Source organism: Scophthalmus maximus, chromosome 17 (genome assembly GCF_022379125.1).
Source record: "Scophthalmus maximus strain ysfricsl-2021 chromosome 17, ASM2237912v1, whole genome shotgun sequence".
NCBI classification, from domain to species: Eukaryota; Metazoa; Chordata; class Actinopteri; order Pleuronectiformes; family Scophthalmidae; genus Scophthalmus; species Scophthalmus maximus.
The window spans coordinates 2,047,384-2,064,491 of NC_061531.1; the positions used below are offsets into that span (position 1 = coordinate 2,047,384).

The 17,108-nt window shown below is 40.5% G+C and overlaps 1 protein-coding gene across 3 annotated transcripts in view; it reads right to left on the minus strand.

The window, feature by feature from the left end:
* Positions 1-17,108, minus strand: part of jupb (junction plakoglobin b) — a 127,912-nt gene that overhangs the window by 23,816 nt on the left and 86,988 nt on the right. For all 3 annotated transcript variants that reach the window (XM_035616138.1, XM_035616137.1, XM_035616135.1), the window contains 5 exons: positions 14,939-15,192; positions 14,614-14,852; positions 9,548-9,749; positions 9,293-9,437; positions 9,106-9,209 (listed from right to left, as the gene is read on the minus strand). In XM_035616138.1, the coding sequence (XP_035472031.1) occupies positions 9,106-9,209; positions 9,293-9,437; positions 9,548-9,749; positions 14,614-14,852; positions 14,939-15,192 (944 nt within the window). The remainder of the gene's footprint in view (positions 1-9,105; positions 9,210-9,292; positions 9,438-9,547; positions 9,750-14,613; positions 14,853-14,938; positions 15,193-17,108) is intronic.

Genomic DNA, 17,108 nt, shown 5'->3' on the forward strand with positions numbered 1-17,108 from the left:
GGCTCCCTTTTGCTAATTAATTTACTCAGTACACTTGACCTCTCTGAGGATTTTCATTACCTTTTTTTCTTTCTAATATTGGATACAAATGTCTTGCTGTGCGGTTAACTGTACTAACAGACCTTCTAAGAAGTCTGTCCTACAGGTTTTGGGGTGAGTAAAATTGGAGTAATGTGTCTGGGTGAAGTTAGAAAATAAAAAGGTCCCAACTGTTAGTTAGCTAACCTATTGCAATGTTAACATGAAACAACGTACGGGCAATTTAGGTTTTTATAATTAAACATTCTACAGGTCAATTTTAAACATGCTTACAGAACAAACATTACTATGTTAATGGTGAAGTTGGTTTTTTGAGCTAATAGCATTTAACGAAAAGAAAATCATTCTTCTATAATAGAACTACTAAAATAGGCATTTTATGATTACTACACTCCAAACATGGTGTGACATAACCGATAGGCCGTAGCAAGTAGAAGTTAGTACAGGGCAAATTGCTGCACCAGTCAAATAAGGAAAGACAGTTGCAATCTGCTTGAAATAGTGTTTGGACCCCAAAAATGACAAATATCAGAGGTGACATCTTATTTATAAGACTAACATCAGCCCTAATATGAGACACTACCCTGAGGTATTTGTGGCCTGCTAGCCTTGTAGCCAGCCCCTTTTACCAAAACAGCGTTGGTAATGAGGCTGTTACACTAATACAAAATTATCAAAATATTGACCCATTTATATAATCACATGTTTTCTCCCTGTGGCGCTGAGCTGTTTTATGTAACCCACGATTGAGATTTTTTTTTCAAGAAAACACACATTAGACTGGATACTTAAAAACTGCTTTTCATGGGTTCCAGTCATGTGTTTGTACCTCAACTGTTCACTGCTCAGTGACTGTGCTGAGCAAACACTCACTAATACGATTTAATGTCAACTTTTACCGTCTAACCTTTAGTCCTGTGGGGTTTTATTAGACAGTCGTTTCCTGAACACATCTACCATGTAGATACAAACTAAGACATGATGTTTCATAGTCTTCATTTTATTATTTCAGTAAACTGCAGTCCAAACAAGGGATGTGTCCCATGGGCTGTGACCAAAGCCTGTATGTAAAGATGCTATGACTGATAACAACAATAGAAAATAAGGAAAATAATATGCAGTAATAATTGTAAACTGCCAAAACCCTGCTGTTGGCTTATATATTGACATATAACTTAATGCCTGCATTTCATGGGGAATTGCCCAAAGTGGCATAACTCTTCTTAGAATTTTTCAGTTTTCAGGAGGTTTGCAGAAAGATACAAAGATGAATGTATGTGACAATTATAATTGTAAATTGAATTGATTTATTTGAACGGTGACAGTGCACAAATAAAAACATTAATAGATGTCTTGAGCCAGGTTGTAGCAAACTGCTATTTTCCGCCCGTAGTCCCTGGGCAGGTAGATGGCGCAATAAAATACAGACGAAGTATTTACAGCATGCAATACAGATACATGAAGTCATAAAAATCTACAGACATAATTTTCCCTATCCCAACCCATCTTGAACTGAAACTAGAACCCCCCCCCCCCCCCAAAAAAAACACAGTAATTTAGCACGTCAATTCACTGGTGGGAGCAAGACTGCTTTGTTAACAACCGATGCTTTGCTAAGCGTGAGAATGAGTGCAAGTTGGTGCATGAAATTAACTCTATAGGAAGAGTATTCCACTGATTTATAGCCTCATAGGAGAATGATGTCCTCCCAAATGCAGTTTTGCGTTGTAGAAGACTACATTCGCCCCTTGTGGCTGATCTAGTTACCTGTGTTGTTTTTCCAGAGCAGAGTGTAACAAATCTTTTCAGAGGAGGAGCAGAAGCATTATGAATTATTTTTAAAATTAAGCAAACATGTGAGTTAAATATAACATTTCATATTTAGTGAGAATATGACAGTGATGGTAATGACGTGGCTTTTTGTCATGGATCTTGAGGGCACATTTATATAATGATTGAAGTGGCCTTAAGGCTGTTTTACATGCCTGAGACCAACTTAAAATACAATATAAAAAATGTGGAATAATCATTGCATATAGGTATGTACTTGATGCCTCAACAGTAAGGGAATTTCTTATGTTTCTGTAGTTTGATAGATTAAATTTCAGTGTGTTGCCCAGCTTTTTGATATGCTTTTTAAAGCTGAGAGTTGGGTCAAGGGTGACACCCAGTTATTTGAATTGGTCCACATTTTTTATTGTTTGCCCATATACAAAGATGTCAGGACACTCTCTAAGTTTGCACCTGTTTGTGAAAAACATTGTAACAGTCTTGTCAACATTCAATGTAAGACAGGAATTGTGTAGCCAGTCAGCAACCCCATGCATTGCCTTTGTTAGTTTCATAGCAACCTCTGTTGCATTTTTCCCATGAGTATGTCATCAGCATACATTAGTATGTCAACATCACTGCATACTGATGGTAAGTCATTGATATATATACTGAATAGCAGCGGTCCTAAGATCGACCCTTGTGGTACTCCCAGTGTGTATGATTTAAGTGGTGACAGAGTGTTATTCACCCTCACACACTGGTGTCGGTCACTCAGATATGATTTAATCCAGTTTTTAGTGTTTATGGAGAGGTCATAGCTGGCCAGCTTGTTTAACAGTATTTCATGATTGACAGTGTCAAAAGCCTTCCATAAATCAAGGAAAACTGCTCCCACCACTCCTCCTTGATCTAGGTCTGTTTTGATTACTTCAAAGAAGTAGCAGCAGGCTGTTTCAGTAGAACGTTTTTTCCTGAAACCATATTGCAAATGATGTAGAAAAGCCTTGGATTCCAGGTGAGAAATGAGTTGTGCTGACACTACTTTTTCAACAACCTTGGAGATGGCTGGGAGGATGCTGATAGGTCGATAGTTGCTGACCTCCTGTGAGTCCCCAGATTTATGTACAGGGGTAACTATGGCAAATTTTAGGCTACTGGGGAAAATGCTCTCTTTTATGACTTGTTTATTAAAATAAATAAAGGAGAGGTAATACATTTTCTATGCTGTTTTGAAAATGCAGTATCAAGTCCACATATGTCTTTTGCTTTGATGTTAGACAGGGTTGAGAGTATTTTTCCAACCACTGCCTCATTTGTAGGTGTCATATTTAGGGCAGAATCACCACTAACCAGTGTGGAAGGGAGGTGGGTTTTTGGAAAACTCAAACTCAGTTTTTGTACAGAGTTTAGGAAATAGTCATTAAAATGTGTTGCAACAACAATGTAATCAGTTTGAGTTACACCATTGATTTGGAGCTGTACGTTTTCACATTTGGGTTTTTCCTTTCAGAGCAATTTGTCAATGCTTTTCCAAAGACTTTTACTATTCCTTTTGGAATCTCTGATAATATCCAGGAAGAAGTTTGCTCTAGCTTTCCTGAGCTGCTGTGTGACTTTGTTTCTCAGACTTTTAAAAAATAAGATGATCAGTGGTCAGTCTTGATTTAAGAAACCTCTTTAGAGAAGCATGTCTTTTTCCCATTAGGTCCCAGAGATCACTAGTGAACCAAGGCAGAGTCTGTTTTGTATTTCATTCCCTGGCCTTGGTATTTGTATATTTCAACAAGATAGCTTTGAATGCAGTTACTAGATCATTGCCCTAACCCTAACGCTTTCACAGGTTTTATTTTCAGTAATATTTTTCCAGTTTGTATGCTTTATTTCATTCTCAATGTGTGCGAAATCTTTCTTTGGGATGAAGGACAAGTTGGTTTTTCATTGGATTTGAGTTTTAAATCGTGATTTGATGATTTTCCTGGCCGCCAGTGTGAGGTTATGATCAGATAAACCAGTGATCAAATTCCAAAGTTTTGGTTATCCTTTCCGGTTTATTTGAAAAGATTAAATCTAGCAGAGTTTGGAAAGTTGTCATTATTCTTGTGGGTTTATTTATCATTTGTATCATCTGAACCGTTTTGATAATGTTTTTGAGTTTTTTCCTGCGTGTTTTGTCAAGCCAGTTTAGGTTGAAGTCACCCATAAGTATAACTTCTTTAGCTTGGTATTGTTTGAGAATAACAGATAAACAGTCAAAGAAAACATTAGTAGCAGAGGGAGGTCGATAAACTGCAAGCACAACAAAAGACATTTCAGGGGATAGGGTAATAGTAACCCCTACGCACTCCAAGGTGTTTTCCTTAATTTCAAATTGTTTGCTTTGAATGCTTTCTTTCAAATAAATCAGAACCCCACCAATGACGTGGGTAGCAACAGTCAGCCAAAAAATCTGAGCGCAAAAAGGACATACTTCGGTCACTCTTACACCGTTTCAACACAGCAGCTCTCTGACTGATCACTGCTACATAATTTCTGAGTCTCCGAGAACCATTGAAAGGAAAGCTTCTACATTTGGAGTAAAGCTGTGTGCAGCCCGCAAAAAGCTGAGGTTGAAAAGCCAGGAGACGATGAGACTGAGGGCAAAAGATTCTTCCTTGAAAGATATCACAAGACATTCAGGAGAAACTCCTTATTTCAACTGAATGTGCCTCTCTTCTTGTTAATCTTGATCATGTTCCCTGAGAGATCTTTCAGAGGTTACAATATAAGAAAATGACAGTGTTTTCTGAAAACGTGAAGCAATTAACAACTACACTGCACTTCTACTCTCCAAAGGCCTATGACCATGTCAGAGAGAAGTTTCACTTGGCTTTGCCACATCCTCAGACAATACAAAAATGGTACAGTAGTATCTCTGCAGATCCTAGATTTACTGTTGCTTCATTCATAGCTTTAAAAAGTCATGTTGCTGAGCAGAAGAAGCAGGAAAGGACAGTTTGCACATTGATGATAGATGAAATGAACATTCATAAGCAAATTGAGTTTGGAAATTCACAGCTATGTTGATATCGGTGCCGGTGAAATGGAGAATGTTGTGGCAACACAAGCATTGGTCCTCATGTTGCAATTAATTAATCTTGGAAGATCCCCATTGCTTACTTTCTTATCAACAGCATGACAGATGCAGAGACGGCAAACCTCATCCAAGAGAGCATGTTAGGCTCCATGAAATTGGAGGTAGGGTTGTTTCCTTGACATGTGATGGACCCTCTCAAAACTTCACAATGATCAGAGAGCTTGGTGCTCAACTTGATATCATGGACATGAGATCTTACTTTCTCCATCCTGAAGATCAAGCACCAGAAGTCCATGTGCTCTTGGATCCATGTCACATGCTTCCTCATGTGTTCTCAACAGTTGGTAGTTCTGGTAAGAGAAGATGGCCAGCAGCTAAAGTGGCAATACATTGAGGAGCTCCATAAGCTTCAGGAGAAGGATGCTTGCGTCTTGGCAACAAGCTAAAAATGGCACAGATTCAGTGGTAGAATCAAAAAATGAAGGTCAGTCTTGCAGCACAGCTCTTCAGCAGCAATGTGGCTGATGCCCTTGAGTATTGTCAGCCAGCTGCCTCATGCAGATATCTCTTCACCTACAAACTCAGTCAGGACCACTTGGAACTTTTCTTCTCTGCTATCAGGTCACGTGGAGGTTACAACAACAACACCAATGTAAGGCAGTTCGGAGGTGCATACAAGCGCCTCCTTGTAAGGCACCAGGTGCAGAAGGGCACAGGCCACTGTCTGTTTCGTGACAACACAGCCATCCTTGACTCAACACCTGCGACTGTGAACATTGCACGCAGGGTGGATGTGGAACCTGTGGAGGTGCCTGGGCCTGAGGATGACACCCTCTCTCACCTGCCAGATGTTGACAATCTATCGGAGTACAAGGAAGCAGCCATCTCTTACATCACAGCCTTTATTGTAAAAAAGATGATAGTGAAGATTACTTGTATGCCTTGCTCACAAGCACTGACCTCAGAGCACTCAGTGCATCAATTCATTACTTTGAAGGACAGAGGTGTCTTACAGAAACCTTCACCATGCATAACTGCTGTTTGCCAAGCTACAGAAAAACGCTTTCGGTGGCTTCTAAAAAACAACGAGGTTCAAGGATCCTCGGGGAAAAGGAACAACAGCAGCCATTGTTATCCAGGTCCTTTCTGACTGTTCTGAGAAGAATCTCTTCCCACAGCTGCACAGCCTCGTTTGACACTTGTGTTGAAGCTAACCATGTTCATGTTCTGGTGAAGATGAGGCCTCTGCATGGTATTGCAAAATCTGCGAATCATTTGGCAAGGTGACACACCGATAAGATTAAAGAGGGCAAGATAGTCCGCAAAAAACTTACAAAATGTATTCATTTTTATGGAGATTAAGCATGAGCTGTTTTGTCAGTTTGGTGTCTGTCACTCTCACCCCACAGGTAGCGTGGTTTAATAAGTGCAGTATTCCTCACTGTCCTCCTCAGTGTCTCCTTCACTGTCCTCTGCTTCAGCTTCTTGCATTGTAGATGATGAAGATGCTGTAGATGCACTCCCTGTCCCTGGTTGAGCCTCCAAATTGCTGTCTCCATCCACAGGTCAACAGCTGGCTTTGGGTCAAATGTCTCAGAGGTCTTCTTTGACAGGTGAATGTGCATCAGGGCTGAGAAACGAGCATGTGACAGACGAGATCTGTACTTGGTTTTTATTATGTTGATATGTGAGAATCCCCTCTCACAAGCTGCACTGCTGAAAGGCAGTGTAAGAGACAGTTTAAGCATCTTGTTGATGCTGGAGTAAGCATCTGGATTACTTGTATTTACTATTTGGAACAAGTCATACACAGAGCAGGCTGCCAAGCGTTTTCCTGCTTGCTTTAAACACATCCAATCTCTCAAAGAAGTGTCTCTGTCAAGTTGCATGCCGGCCTCATATTTCCGCAGACTGCAACTTGAGTCTCAACTCCCCACTGATGGTTTTTGGCATTATCCGTGTCCCCCCTTCATGTGAGTGATACGCGCCTCCGACATTTACTCCCTCAGCATAAGAAGACATGGGACGTGCATGTTCAGCTTTATGAAAGGCACATATTGCACAGGGCTTGCCGTTGTTCTTCAATTAAATAGATAGATAGATAGATAGATAAATACTTTATTCGTCCCAAGCTGGGAAATTGTGCCACATAATGTGCTTCCTGCTCTTTTTGTGTTTGTCTAACAAAGGATGGTTGAAATTCTTTGAGCCTGTTATAAAAAGCACCTGTTTTGTCTGCTAGATGTCTTTTCTGTCATGACTCTCTCCAGTAGTGTTTATTGTGTTTGGTATGTTTTCTTTCCTGTTCTCTGTGGGGTTTGTGTGTGTGGTGATCGTGGGAGTAGCTGGGGGCATGGTCCCTGGCTGGTCTGCACGCCTGATGTGAACCTTCTAATCAGCACTGGTTTCAAGGCTCTTCTCTCGGCCCCCCGTGGCCAGATCCTTTTGCCAGCTACATGGTATTAAGACAGGCGGAATCTCTCCTCATTATTCCTTGAACCTTTTCTCAAGTTATCTTTCTCGTGCTCATGTTTGTTGTCCTTGCCTCCCCAGAAGACGACCTGCACCGTGACGTCTCCGGATCCAGCGAGGCCTCCGCTCTGCCATACACCCACACCACCTGCCTCGATCCTGCTCTGACGCCTGTGCCTTGCCGTGTTTTTCATGTGGATGATCACCATACGATTTATTGTTAAACAATAAATTCCTGTTTACTGACACTTTGAGTCCTTGGTCGGCATCCGAGTCCACCCTATACTACACCGTACCATTTTCTTCTGCTCAGGCTCGGTTTGCCGTTTCTTTGCAGGTGGCGAAACATCAAAGTAGCTGCTTAGTGTCTCATAAAACACGTAGATAGTTTCTGGGATTATTTTTCCAAATTTAGGACAAGTTCACAGTATATAAAAAAATGCGCCAACAATATCAATTTTTAAAAAAAACTAAATCTATATCATGTCAAAAGTATTTTTCTTATTCTCTCATTTTCTGTTGCAATTTGCAATCACCAAAAAGCTAACTTTAATTCTTCTTCAAACGCTGGACATGGTTGTTATAACATCAATAGAACTAATTCAAGCCATGTTTCGACAGACAACACACACAGCCAATGATAGTGAGAATAGCGCCGTGCAGAACCAATCATGTGGCTGGAATAGAGTTACAGCCACGTCAAGTTGGTTTGACGCACACAGCAGAGTGTAGGAGACGTGGCCGGCTGCAGCTCACGTGTTTATGTTTGGGTTTCTGCAGCTCATCAGTCGGTCAGGAGTGAGAGCAAGGTATAAGTCAAAAGTTACGTCAGAAAATGTCGACTCGAGCGACAGCGTTCCCGAAGACGTCCCGACGGACATGAGGCTCAAAAGACAAGGACATTGTTTAAAAGATTGGTTCGAGGAATCCCCCTTGTGTGGAGATATTTGGGCTATTTAAAGTCCGAGAAGATGCAGAGTATTAGCGTGAACTGCAAACTGTGTCAAAAGCATTTGTAGCAGTTGCAGCAACTGCATTATACAGCAGCAGTTGTATAATGTTCTTCAGTACGTTTGTCATGTTCAATTCTGACCAAAAATAAATAACAGTTAAACCCGAATTAACTTTGGTTAAAATATTATGGATCTGCACATCTCACAACCTTTAAGCTTGACAGAAATAGTGATTTGATTTATATTGTGAATATCGATATCGATCAATATAAAAAAGATTATTGTGATAAGATTTTTTTCCATATTGCCCAGGCCTAACTGTACCCAGGATGGGCTGATCTGAGGAGCAGATGTTACAAAACTGCTGCTTTATACAGACTCGCAGTCCCTTTTGGTACTTAGCTAAACTAATGACTAAGTCATGCTTTAGTAACTGATGTTTACCAATCTGTTCCATTCCCTCCCCTAAGGTAAACTGGAACTTGATTTTAGTACCACCCCCTGAGCTGTACTCACATTTACAGTAGTTCCAGGAACTCGCCATTAATAAGGGTTGAGGAAAATATGAATGAAAGCAGGACTTGTGACAGTAGGTTGTTACAGTACTTGGAAAACCACTGCTTTCTAGGAGCACTGACATGCAACATGGTGCTATCGCCTGCTGCATAAAGTACTTGTGTCCAGGAAGAGCAGTAAATCAAAGGTTGTACCTTTTCCCCCCCAGCACTGCTATCAGTACTATTAGGAGTAGTTGTGAAAGCATATGGTAGTACTAGAAAGCAAAGCAACACATGCCTGTTTGGTTGCAGCATCGGACAGGTTGCGGAGTGTCCACAGACAGTTCTGGATCAGACGCTGACTTGAACCCGTAAGGTGTTGGCCCAAAGCTTGCATACCACCTGCACACAGAGGGAAAATATGTTACATACTGCACAAACACCTATACTTAATATTCTACACTCACTCACTGACATATCCGTACCAGCCTCCACTATAGCTGGCTTGTTGCTGGGACACACAGACAGTACTTTGAGAACACGGCTAGTGGTCCACAGTAGCTTTTCGTAGTTGTAGTTCCTAATGATGAACACCAGACCCTCTGGGCCTCCATTCGCGAGGATGATGAGCTGAGGAGAAACACTAAGTAGGGTTAGGGTTAGGGGTTTGTGTAATTGTGCAATAAAAAAAATTGGCCACAACATGGATCTCCTTCCAAGTGGAGAGGTCCTCTCCTCACCTTGCTCTCCTGGTTGCCATAGGACAGGAGCTGCAGGCAGTCTGTGGTGATGGCCAGAAACTTGGGATTGCTCTTTTTCAATAGGGGAACCATCCTCTGCAGGCCATCGGCGAGACGCACCGCCATCTTGGCACCTTCTTGGTGCAGCAGCAGGTTGTGGAGGGTGGTGATGGCGTAAAACAAGACTGATTCCACTGGTGAACTGCACAAGTGACAAAAAGAAGAACTTGTTTCAAGGGGCATTATGCAGTTTGTGACTTTTATGGATCTCTGTCCGCCACCAGTGTCTCATCTACACATCTCAGACATGTGATGAAGCAATGAGCAGTTGAAAAAAGTTGGCATTGAGCAAAAACCTGGAAACGTCATCAAGATATTATTAAAGGAATCACACTGAGACATTAATCTGGATAAGATTTTGAAATTATATAAGGCTTTTTAAAATAATACCCTACTCAATATTATCTAATATTGTGCCTTGATGATGTATGTTGTGATTTGGATACAAATAAAATTGAATTGAACATGATTTGGAATCAAATGGCTTTTTTAGCTCGTGGGAGTGCTCTAGGGATGGGGCTGCCATGAGTTTAATATTTGTGATTTTGAGTCTCACCTACTGCATGGATTGGAATGCATTTGATATACATTCATGTTCCTCTCAAGATGAATGGAAAAATGTTGCTGATCTTTTTCGACATTTCACCTGGTACCATCATCAAGATTTAAGTTTATTCCGTATTTTAGTTTAGAATAGCAACAAAATTAATTTCATTTAAATCATCCTCAGCTGTACTTTGTGTTTAATACTAATTAGCATAAGTCAGTGGCAACTCATACACAATTTACATAACTGACATTAAAAAGAGTTTGATGATCAGATTGTAATCAGTTAGGATTAGACCTCATGAGAGTACAGGTGTAAATGCACAATAACCCTTTTTTTTTACATTCCCATCAGATACAACCCAGTGGGACTCCACAAACCATACAATACCTTAAAGCATAGGTTCACAATTTTTAATTTATGTAATACATTTACTTTTGTTTTGCTCCCAAAATGCCTATTAAATGGTGTGGACGTGTTCACTATATTTTGGGGTATAATGCTGGCTCACAACATACAAATGAGAAACACATATTTTCAAAACATCCAACGTGTAGAAATAGAAAAGCAAAACGGCTTAATTATGCAGCAGGCTGCAGACAGTGCTGGTAGAACAAATGCAAATGTGCTAAAAGAAGAAAAAAAAGCATGTGGCAGTGGGCATTACCAGGGACAAGGGGAAAACATTAATTTCGTTAATACATGTCACACACCAAACTGGCTGCTCTCTGTGAAGCACTTTTAGCTCTGATTTATTCAATGCTTTCATTTCATTTTCTGTTTGAATTAAGCTCCAAATCAATTAGTGCTATGATTTATTCTGTTCTGTTAAACCCCTGCGTAAGGGATTAACTTTGCAGCCGTGCCCGCTGGTTGCAAATGCCCTGAATTAAGTGTTAAAATTGAAGGCTAGGCTGTTGGCCTCAATTACTTCAGTTTTCAGATGACCACTATAGAAGAGGCTGAAAGCTTTCTGGCAATATGAAAAGGTACGCCTCCTCTTTGATCCTTTGTTTAAAGGTAGGGATGGCCATTTTGGAAATACCAGCGAGGCAACCGTGAAAGTCCCACCTCCCTCCTTCAGACCTCTGTCCAAAGCCTCTCCCATAACACATGAACCAGGAACTGCCTGACTACGAGGAGGAGGAAGCCACGAGCGGAGCACAACATCGCTAACTGACTGTTCGTGGCTCAGTCCCAGTTTTGATGCAGGAGCATGTTGCTGGCAAGCTAGCAACATGCTGCTGCAGGCCAAGCCAAAGCAGTAAGAAGGTTAGCAATACTATAAAGCCAGTTTGTTTTTCTTTATTTAAATTTTTAAACTTCTGTGCATTTCAGTCATTTTGTGCGACAATGAAACAGCTGCAGCACCTTCGTAGCTTTCTGCCAATTTGTTTGTTACTATCTGTGACACAATGAAGAAGGTGAATTTTGGACAGGACTCATAACATGTTGTTTAGCACATCACAGCTTCCACGATGAGTGTTGTTGGCTCAGATTATGAGTTTACTCCAGACCCTGTTCAATATATCTAATCATTTATCATGTATGTAATCATGTCTGTGACTTTATGGAATTCCAGGACTGAGCTGGGCTTGCTCTCTCTCTCACTCCCTCTCTCCACTGAAACAAAGTTTGTCCCATAATGTAGCTACCGACAACAACTCCAGGATGACAGCGCATCCACGACCCGCCCTATTTTGCCTCTGATTGGTTAGTTTTTGTGGTCCCGTGGTTCAGTTGGCTAGTGTTCTTTGACATCCCTGTTAGGCGTTGACCACACCGGAAGTCACAGCGGGCACACTGCCAAAATAAAACAAATGAAATTCTACGAGTAATGTACAGATGAAATAAGGAAGAGAAAATAAATTGTATTCAATTATTTAAAATAAAGACAGTAAACAACATAATAACTTCCATGTGAATCTTCTCAAGACGCGTTAAACTGTTGAAATCCTTAATAATTTATATTGTTTTGAAAAGCTACAACGGATATGTAGATGTGTGTATACATAAATGCTGTGACTGAGTGTATTCACACACAGAAATATAAATAGAGGGATTTACTATAATATGGGGAAGAATCTACCATATAGGTCTTGTTCAACACACCAGCACTAATAAACTTAAGAGGACTGAACTTCATTGGCTCTGCTTGTAATAAAGAAATCTCAATGTACCGGACCAAATGTACTGCATAATTGCAATTGCTCCGTCCATGTTGAATATACGTGGTTTCTTATCTTTTCTGTCTGCCCCTGGATCACTTCAACTGTTAAACCAAAAGTAAATAAGAGAGGTGTGATTCATACAAACCTTATAAAAATCAACACAAATCCTAGAAGTGACATAATGGGTCCCATCTAAATCTCGGTTAGTGAATGATCTGATAACTGATCATCACATTGATTTATCCTGTATGACTGAAACATGGCTACAGCCAGAAGAATATGTTAGTTTAAATAAATCAACAACTCCCACTTATAATAAAACTCATATTCCTTGGACCACAGGCCGAGGAGGAGGGGTAGCAGTAATTATCCAATCAGACTTATTGCTCAGCCCTCGACCTAAACATAGTTTTAACTCATTTGAAAGTCTAACTCTTATCTCAAAAAAACGATATTCTAGTCGTTGTATATCCTCCCCCAGACCCTTACTCTGAATTTTTATCTGAATTTTCAGACTTTTTATCTGAGTTGGTGCTTAGCACAGATAAAGTCATTATAGTGGGTGATTTCAACATTCATGTGTATGTTGAACTACAGTCTTTGTTCTGCTTTTATTTCTATAATAGACAAGTTTTATTCAACATGTAAACAACCCACTCACTATTTTAATCACACCCTCGATCTTCTAGATCAGGCTCCTCTCCTCTGGAACCAGGAGGCAGACGACTTCTCTAAAACCTTCCTCTTTGATAAAATTTAGTTCGAGCTGAACCATCTCTTATTGATGCTGCTATAGACTGCTGGGGGAACGCCTCTCATGCATCTCTTTCTCTTTGCCACCATGTATTTACATTGCATGCAGGATACAAATCCGTCATTATTATTCTTATATATTTTTTTAATTATTGTTGTTGTTATTGATATTATCATTATCAACAACATAATTGCATCTGTAATTGTCAGTATTATTTTTCTAATTATAAGTATCAGTATGGTAGAGATTAAAGCAGTGGTTATACAACTGTTCACCCCCACAGCAGATGTTTCTCCCACAACTGAGCCTGGTTCTGTTGAGATTTCTTCCTGTTAAAAGAGAGTTTTCTCCTCCACAGTCTCAGAGCTGCTCATTGCGGGAACTGTTCGTTTTTCTTTATAATATTGTGAGATCTCGACTTGCTCCACATCCTTAAAATGATTTATTTAAATAAAGGGACACTGACAATAATACTAAGGCCATTACTGGAAGTTGGTTGATTTGGGGGGTTGCAGCTCAAGAGGTAGAGTCGTTCGTCCATCAACCCAAGGGTTGGCGGTTCGATCCTAGCTTCTGCCATTCGACATGCCGCTGTGTCCTTGGGTCAAGGGACTTAACCCTAAGTGTCTGGTGGCTCTTCCGGCAGTGTATGAATGTGTATGAATGATAGGAAAAAAATGTGATTGAGACTTTCCTATGCTCCTGTGCTTTGAGTGGTCTATATGACTACAAAAGATCTATATAAATACAGTCCATTTACTAAAAGAGACTCTCCAAATATGTTGTTCCTAAATGTCACCACACTGTGCTGTCAGTAAAGGGAAGTTAATGGCCAAAAGCTTGCATAATACTGTGACCACTTTTAATTGTGCTTGAGTTTAACGTTTATACTTGTATACTTGTCTGTATTTGTAACTTGTACTGTCACTCCCATGTTTTGTTTTGTTAACCTGCCTACGGATTACTTAAATCAATTGTTAGCATTCTTGAAAACTCTGGGTTATTTTCATTTGGTATTAATACTAATGTTCATCAATGTGCTCTGTCCCTATCAAAAAACAAACAAATGAAAAATTAAAGTTTATTTTTTTACTTCCCTGTTTTGGTTCACTCTTGCCACTCGCACAGCATCATTTTCAGCCACTGTTTTCAGAGAACTGTCCACCATATTCTCAGAAGGCAAACAGACAAATCAGACAGCAGCCAGTGAACATTGTGGGGCATTTAGCAGCTAAACATTCATCCAATGGACACAATCACAACTGCAAATGAATAATTTTGAGAATCTGTTGACAACGTGGTTGACGATATGCCAAGGACATTGACACTTTTCTACTGCCTCCAAGTGGTCCAAAAGTGTTAGCCCATTGCAGGTTCAAAAGGAGTTGTCTGTTTTTTTCCACAGATTTAACACCATGCCACACCACTGAAATATTATAGACAGATTCCAGGTAAATTTACATGACATCTATGTTCAATTCAATGGCACAAAGTTACATGTCTACTCATTATAATCTAGTTTAATTATCTCTACCTCAGCATGCGGACCAGTGCAGGTATCCCTCCAGACTTAAATATGGCCAGCAAGCCCTCCCTCTGGTGTGACAAGCTGTGGAGCACACTGGCTGCACAACGGGCCGTCTCCATGTCAACTGCTGTAGTCATGGCACGCACCACTGCACCCACCATGGTCGGAGACTGCACCAGCACCCTCCGACTTGCCTCCTTTCGGGTCAGCTGATTGACTATCATGGCCGCCTTGTTCACCACAACCTAGATATGTGAGACAACAATTTTGTAAGGTAGAGCACGTAGGTGTGTAAAAATGTGATACAAGCGAAATAGTTGTGGCAGATTACCGGATCCTCATCTGCCAGCAGCTTGGTGAGCTCCGGCACCGCCCTGGTTGCCAGTTCAGCATCATCCTGGTAGTTTATCAGGTGGACAATAGCTGTCTTTAGCAGCTGGGACGGCTCAGCCAGTCGTTGTACATTGCTCTGCTGTGATGGATCTGGCTGGGTGGGCATGGCCGCCTCTCCCTCCACCAGAGTCTCTGGGAACATCGCAGCCCTGACGCGCTGAGCCCGCGTTAGAGAGTACTGAGCTTCTAAATCTGTCAGAGGGAAATGGAGAGAGAGAGGGAGAAAGAAAGAGTGAGAGTCAACATTGGTGAGTTTAAACTATTACAAATATAATACATGAAATATCATTTAAAGAGTAGTTAAAACCAGGGTCACATAGCCTGTGTGTATTTGTGTACCTGTCTCATATTGTTATCATTTTAGGGTGAAAATTTGTTTTAAGGTTAAGCTAACAGTGACTATAGCATTACAATACCAAAATTATATTTTCATGAACAAAAAGAGTCCAAGACAAGAGGAAACAAAATTACTGTTGTTTTTTTTGTTTCAAACACAGACATTTCTCCTCCAACACACCGAATCCTCTTCCCAGAGTGACGACATGAAAGAATGACTTCAACGGTGCTAGCTTGGGCCTAGCTATGTAGTTTAATGCTACAGAAAACATACAGTGACAGGAAAGGAACATGATGCTAGTGGGACTTGAGGGAATCCTAAATAAAATGTGGCTGAAAGAAGGAGTATGTCTATAGCATTGTGGGAACAGAAGTAGCGCAACTGGGCAGTTGCAGCACCCAGGGCGCATGCTCGTGCAGCAGCCGGCAGCAAGAATCAGTATCTTTATGTTTGTTTGTTTTTTTGTTTTTGTTTTTCTGTATCTGTATGTTAATGAGTGTTGGTGCAAATCCGTCATTGTAATAGAGACTTTGCACTAAACATGTTGAACTGCTGTGTCTCCCCACCTGCCCTGGGAATTTCTCCAAATATTTGTCATCATTGTGCATATTCACCTGGGAGCTAAATGAGGAGGAAGCCTCAGCTGCAATCAGTATCTCCTGATGCTTCAACCACTGTTCAAAACCACTGTGAAAAAAACGCATAAGAGCTTCTACCAGTACATCACCTGCTCAATCATCACCAAACAGATTAGAATTTGGACTGAAGACTCCATCCAGAGCCTGCAGGGCTATTTTAACTGCACAGATTGGGACACGTTTAAGGAATCTTGTAGTGACATTGATGAGCTGACTGACGTTGTGGTTATGTGACTAATTACATAACTAGTAATAACTATTACTAGTTATGTGAATAATGTAATTCCAAAAAAGACTGCTGAGGTGTTTCCTAACAGCAGGCCCTGGGTGTCAAAAACAAGAAGAGAAGAGCATTTCCAGAGGGTAACATTACAGAGCTGAACCCGCTAAAAGGGAGATAAATAGTGAGATTTTGAAAGTGAAACTGAATTACAAAGAGAAGTTGGAAAGGGAAATTTGCTTATAATAGGATGGGGTCTGCCTGGGATGGTTTAAAATCTATTGTTGGTTCAAAAAACAAAAGCAACAAAAAAGTGACTCTAGAATTGTTTTAATTCTGACAAACAATTAGCACAGGAGTTCAATAAGTTTCATCTTAGCTTGGACTCTCTTGATTTTAGTAATGACCTCATAAATCTCAAAGACAAACTATGTTGTACTGGACTCATTCACGTTGATGTTTGTCCTATGGCCAAATCTTTGAAACACTCAAAAGCTAGGAAAAAATATCCTGACAATATTTGTAGTCATCTGTACTCCTCCTGTGCAGAACAAAGTGTGTCACAAAGCTTCTCTCCAACTGAACATTCAGAAAACTAAAGGCGTGTGCATTGATTTTAGACATAAACCCTCCAACTCCCAGAAAACCACCATCAGGCGGTGGACTCGATAACTATAAATACCTTGGAACCTCAATGGACAGCAGCGTCTGTCTTGTCTAAGGAAACTGTCTAAATTTCAGGTCGACAAGTCACTCATGATCTTCTTCTACAGATCATATATTGAATCGGTTCTGTCCTATTCTCTTCTCTGCTGTTTTGTTACCAAGTCCAAAAATGCTCTAACTAGACTTGTTATTACGAGCAGCAAGATAGGTGTCCCCACAGCACTTAGGATCCCTTCAACTGATTCAA